The sequence below is a fragment of the Gossypium hirsutum genome, chromosome A05 (genome assembly GCF_007990345.1).
Source record: "Gossypium hirsutum isolate 1008001.06 chromosome A05, Gossypium_hirsutum_v2.1, whole genome shotgun sequence".
In the NCBI taxonomy this organism is placed as follows: Eukaryota; Viridiplantae; Streptophyta; class Magnoliopsida; order Malvales; family Malvaceae; genus Gossypium; species Gossypium hirsutum.
The window spans coordinates 14,086,333-14,091,436 of NC_053428.1; the positions used below are offsets into that span (position 1 = coordinate 14,086,333).

Below are 5,104 nucleotides of genomic sequence, written 5' to 3' on the forward strand. Positions count from 1 at the left end.
CTTTGTAATTCAACAATAATGCTCAACTTTGCCATTTTTAGTTTACGCTTTGGTCATCTACATGCCTTCCCTCAAAGATTCCCTCTCTCAAGTCAGCCCACCACCAATTGATTAAACCCCATATGCCCATATCTTTTCTTTTTTCATTGCAGATGTTCTTTCAATTCATCAAAATTTCTCAGGCATCTGACCCAACTTCTTAAAACTACTGAAAATCATCATTCAATACCAAATAAAAATGGACAAAAAAATTAAAGAAGAAAATGAAAGATATGCTAATACTGAATTTCTTTTCTCTATGATCCATTTCTAAAAAGATATTTGCATTTCTTTTTTTCTGTTTTTTGGGGGGAGTTTTGACTAAGTAAAGAAATCTTAACAAAGAAGGGGGAAAGAAAAAAAGAATTGTTTCATGACATGTTAACATGAACACTGGCATTGGTAATAGAATCACAAACAGGGCAAGTGCCTACCAGAGTGGACCCACAAACTGTACAGAGACAAAGATGCCTGCATGGCAGCAACAGCACACTTGACTCCCTTTCCCCGCACTTCCTACACTTCCTAATATTATGATTCCCAACCACCACCGCCTTATCCGGCACACATCCACCGCTCCCTTGTGGCTGCGGTGGCACCACCGTGCGCCACCCTTCATCGCTGCTTCCGCAGCTAGACTCCGCATCATCAGCCAGCGCGGCTGCGCCTCCGCCGCTCACGTGGCGTTCCTCGCTGACGTGCGCCAGGACTTGCTCTAAATTGGTACGCAGGGACTTGGCAGTGGCTTCGTTTGTTTGTGCCAGGTCTCTCCATAGTTGGTTCTCTACGTACAGGCTTTTAACCCTTTCTTGAAGAATCCAGTTCAGTTTTCCCATTCTCTGCATCTCTTCTTCTTTTTCCATCAGTTTCTTCATTGCCCCTTCTTGGATTGCAGTAATCAACATTCTCGATTGCCTTTTTCTTATTTCTTCAAGTTCAAACCTCACTTTCTCTGTCTGTAATCAATGCAAAATAAAAAAGGGCTCATATCATTAAATTGTCATGTCAACTTAGCATTAAAGGAAAAAAAAAAGAAAGGTTTGTTTTTTTCCCTTATTGAAACGACTGTATTAAGAAAAATTGGATTTTTTTTTGTCAGAAAACTTACGTGTTCGGCAATGAAACGCTCGATTTCTTCTTGTTGTTGTTGGATCTGGGAGAAGACATCATCATCAAGAAGAGAGGAAACACCACAAAGTTTGTTCTTTTGGGAGACAGTGTATGAATCAAAGCCATTGATGATTGAATCTCTGGGCCTTTTTCTTGTTGCGGATACTGGGATATTCATATTATAGGTAAGGCCACTGTCAGCTTTGTTGATTGAAGTTTTGGCCGAAACCGGATCACAGACAATGGATTGATATAATGGAAAAAACTGGGAATCTTGTTTCATTGAATCAACCAACGGAATACAATAATCCACCTGGCCACTGCATATATTACCACTCCCTTGGTTTGTTTTCATAAAACCACTGCTGCAACAACAAAAAAAACAGAACTCATATCAAAACAAGAACAAACATGGAAAACAAAGTAAAACAATAAAATCCATCTGTCATAGAGAAAAAAAGAAGAAGATAGGTAATTAGAAGATGAACCTGTTGGTGATTAACTGAGGAGGGAAAGGATTCATATGAGGAGCTTCAACTGCCATTGGATAAAAGGCTAAGGTGTGGGCTTCTTTTATTCTTTGCTTCAACGTAATTTAGTTTAGAAATAAAAGAGAAAAGGGAACGATACAAAGGGAAGAGAGAGAGTCTTTGGCTTTGAAGCAGGAGAGAATAAGGGAGAAAGAGATGAGCTTGCAAAACAAATAAAGATAAACACAGATATAGGTGGCGACTGGTTTTGAGAGAAAGTCGAGGAAGACTTTGTTTGTTTATAATAAGCAGGGGGGAGAGAGGGAATCAAATTGTTATTTATTGCACACAAAATTTTTCCTTTACAAATTAGCAAAACATGGGGTAGCAGCTTTTGTCTTTAGATTTGGTTACTATATAAATTCTTCCCCTTTTTAGGGGGATTTTTATTTTTATTTTTTTTTTACATTTTACCTTTTTTTTTTCTTCACCCCGTGCTTGTCTCGGTTAAAAGTGGACTAGAAGGGGTAATAAGGGAATTTCGATATTCCCTTCTCTTTCTTTCGGTCTGTCCAACGTGTGTTTTTTTATAACCAAAAACAATGTGGCTGTGATTTTTATCCGAGTAACTGACATCCGGCATATCTGCCACGTCTCAACTACATGCACTTCTTCCACGTAAGCAGCCGATCACTACGGTCCAAGAATCCCCTCCGTCATCATCATCAACAATTTAAAAGAAAATTAATAAACAAAACAAAAAACAGGTGAAGGCCCGTTGTGAACGTGACCCGGTTCTGGACCCCACAATCTTATCGCACGTGCGAAGTGTGGGATCTTTTCCCTTTATTACTAGTAATGATACAAATTTTAAAAATAAATTAAATATTTAAAAAGAAAAAGGATTCCCGTTGTGGGCCTAGTTACGGTTTCTCATTTTGCTAGCTTTGTTTTTGTCCCCTTTCTTTCTTCAGCTGCTGTCTGTGTACGGACAAATAAGCATGGGATGGCAGTGAATGAATAAATCTATTGTGGGACCCTCGTTATTACAGTATTTTTTTCTTTTATTATTTTCTTGCGTTGTTTCAAAGAACTAAAAGAAATTGATTTATTTAACTAATAAAACGTAAATGTTAATGAGTTATTGTTGACATTTTAAATCAACATCTTCCTTTTTCATTTATATTTATGAAGGAATTTATTCAAGGTTTTCTGGTGGGTGTTTCTTTTATAATTAGTTACATATTGGTTATAATTAAATACACTAATTGAAATTTTTTTCTATATTTCTCGATCGAATTAATTTTTTCATCAATTTAATCTTTATACTATTAAAAAAATTAAACAAAGTTATATTAAAATAAATTTAACATTTACTATTTTAAAAACATAAATTATTGTTTAACAAAGTTAATATTTTAAAATTTTATTGGTCCATGAATAAATTTTTTTAGTTTAGAATTGAACTAGAATCGAAAATAATATTTATACTTATTTTTATATTGTAAAATGTTAATTCTCTTACAATATGAATTTATTTGATTCTTTTTGATAGTGTATGGAATAAAATTATGGTAGGGACCTCCTAAGTAATAATTTTAATAAGAAAAGAAAATTATGTAATTAATTCGGCGAGGTGCAATAGAATAGTGTTGTGCAATGTTAATTAAAGCAGTTAATGGAATTAAGATATGGGTGATAGTTGCAAGGAAACACTTAATTTAGTCAAACATTGATCCATATAAGCATTGGGTAATAGGCAATAAGTGCAATAATTGTCATTTGTCTCATCGTTCCTGTTTACTTGAGGGCTAATTGATGAAATAATTAATTCATAGGCTTAGATATCGTTAGGTCATTAAGATTAAGAACTCATACGGTAGTTATATTGCCATAATATTTATAACGAATAAAAATGGATTATCTCAAGAGCGATAACTAGACAATTTTGTGTGACAAGTAATTAGGAGTTCAATTGATTTTGCATGATACATAGTTAGATACGTAGGAGATTTAATGTGATATTATTATTTCTCTATAGTTTTTAGATTAAAAGAAAAAGAAAGAATAAAACAAAAACCACTAAGTTACTTTAGTTGCATTAGTCTCAACTCAAACTCATAATATTAGAAACATTAAAAGCACTGTATAATTATAGCAAATGGTTTCTGTAACATAAAAGAAAATAGAAGAATGTTTAGATTCTATGTTATTAAATTCAAATGCAAATGAGGTGAATTCTTGATTACTATAATAGTCTACCTTTTTTTAATATAAAATTTTAACATTGGAAGATAAAAAAAAAAAGAGTGATTCATCAAAATTATTAAACAGAGTTTTAGACTTTTTTTAATTGATTTAGGCATAAATAAAGGGTTAGATAGTCAAACGCTCTAATTGCAGTGTTTGATGAATGGAGATTTGTAATAGTTTGTTAAGCTAAAACTTCAAAAACAAAAAATGCAGTGATGGATAACCTTTTTCACAGTTAATTGAGAATAAGGTACGTGGAATGACATATTTGATCATGCTTACTCAAAAATTACTCTATTTGCTATATGCTCTCAAACCTAATAAGATATGCTTTTATTTCTTCAATATTTATGTACTCTTAATATATTTTCAATTTACTTGTGTAAAATGATTTCTTATTCAACTTTATATTAATTGAAATATGCTACTTGACAAATTTATTTAAAAACGTGACATAATTATCACTAATAATATAGTTTGTAATTACATTAATAGACTATTAATATTTATTTATTTAAAATTTCAAAATTAATCACTGTATACCTAATTTCGAGCTATTTGCCATTAAAGTCATGAAAAGAAACACCTAATTTTAATGCATTTTATTTGTATGGAATATAATTAAAGCAATGAAGTCCAAGAATAGAAAAGAAAAAGCATCATGTGTTTACAAAATCTTGATGGTGAAATTGCTATCAAATCATCAAATATTTGGTAATCTTTGATACAATGCTTATCCTATTTACGATAATTAACAACATCTTTTGCTCTTTAAAAGATAACATACGATGGAGATGGGAATTAAAGAGTAGGAACAAAATTTGCATTGTTTACTGCAGAAATTTAAAATTTAGATTTGTTGGATATTATTTTATTTAAAATGATATATTAAGTTAAATCCCAAATGTTGTTTGGGTAATTAGACAAGGAAGCAAGGGAGACTTGATTACCCGTTCCTGATTAATGTTCATTTTTTGGTATGTAGATTATTCTTTTTTTCTTGCTTTAATTCTGTCGGTGGCTTTCATTGGAATTTCGTTTATTTTTGTGCGACCAAGGTTAAAAATGTGTTGAAGAAATCAGAAAAATATTATACTGCAAATTACCGTGTCAAACGAAGCAAACGATTTTCAAGAAAGGTCAACACATCGGGATTTGTGCGAAATTATGAGTTTGCCGGACAACGTTTCTGCCATTATTTTTTTAATTAATAATTGGAATTTTTGGGTTTT

The 5,104-nt window shown here is 32.3% G+C and overlaps 1 protein-coding gene across 2 annotated transcripts; it reads right to left on the minus strand.

Moving 5' to 3' along the window:
- Window positions 1-276: 276 nt before the first annotated feature.
- On the minus strand, window positions 277-2,076 carry LOC107958315 (BOI-related E3 ubiquitin-protein ligase 1). Of its 2 annotated transcripts, none has more exons than XM_016894043.2 (3): window positions 1,638-2,076; window positions 1,148-1,514; window positions 277-995 (listed from the first exon to the last, which is right to left on the minus strand). In XM_016894043.2, the coding sequence occupies exons 1-3, from the start codon at window positions 1,691-1,693 to the stop codon at window positions 411-413; spliced, it is 1,008 nt and encodes a 335-aa protein (XP_016749532.2). In that variant the 5' UTR covers window positions 1,694-2,076; the 3' UTR covers window positions 277-410. The 2 variants fall into 2 exon arrangements, with proteins under 2 accessions (XP_016749532.2, XP_016749533.2); XM_016894044.2 differs by having other exon boundaries at window positions 1,148-1,511; window positions 1,638-2,022.
- Window positions 2,077-5,104: the final 3,028 nt, after the last annotated feature.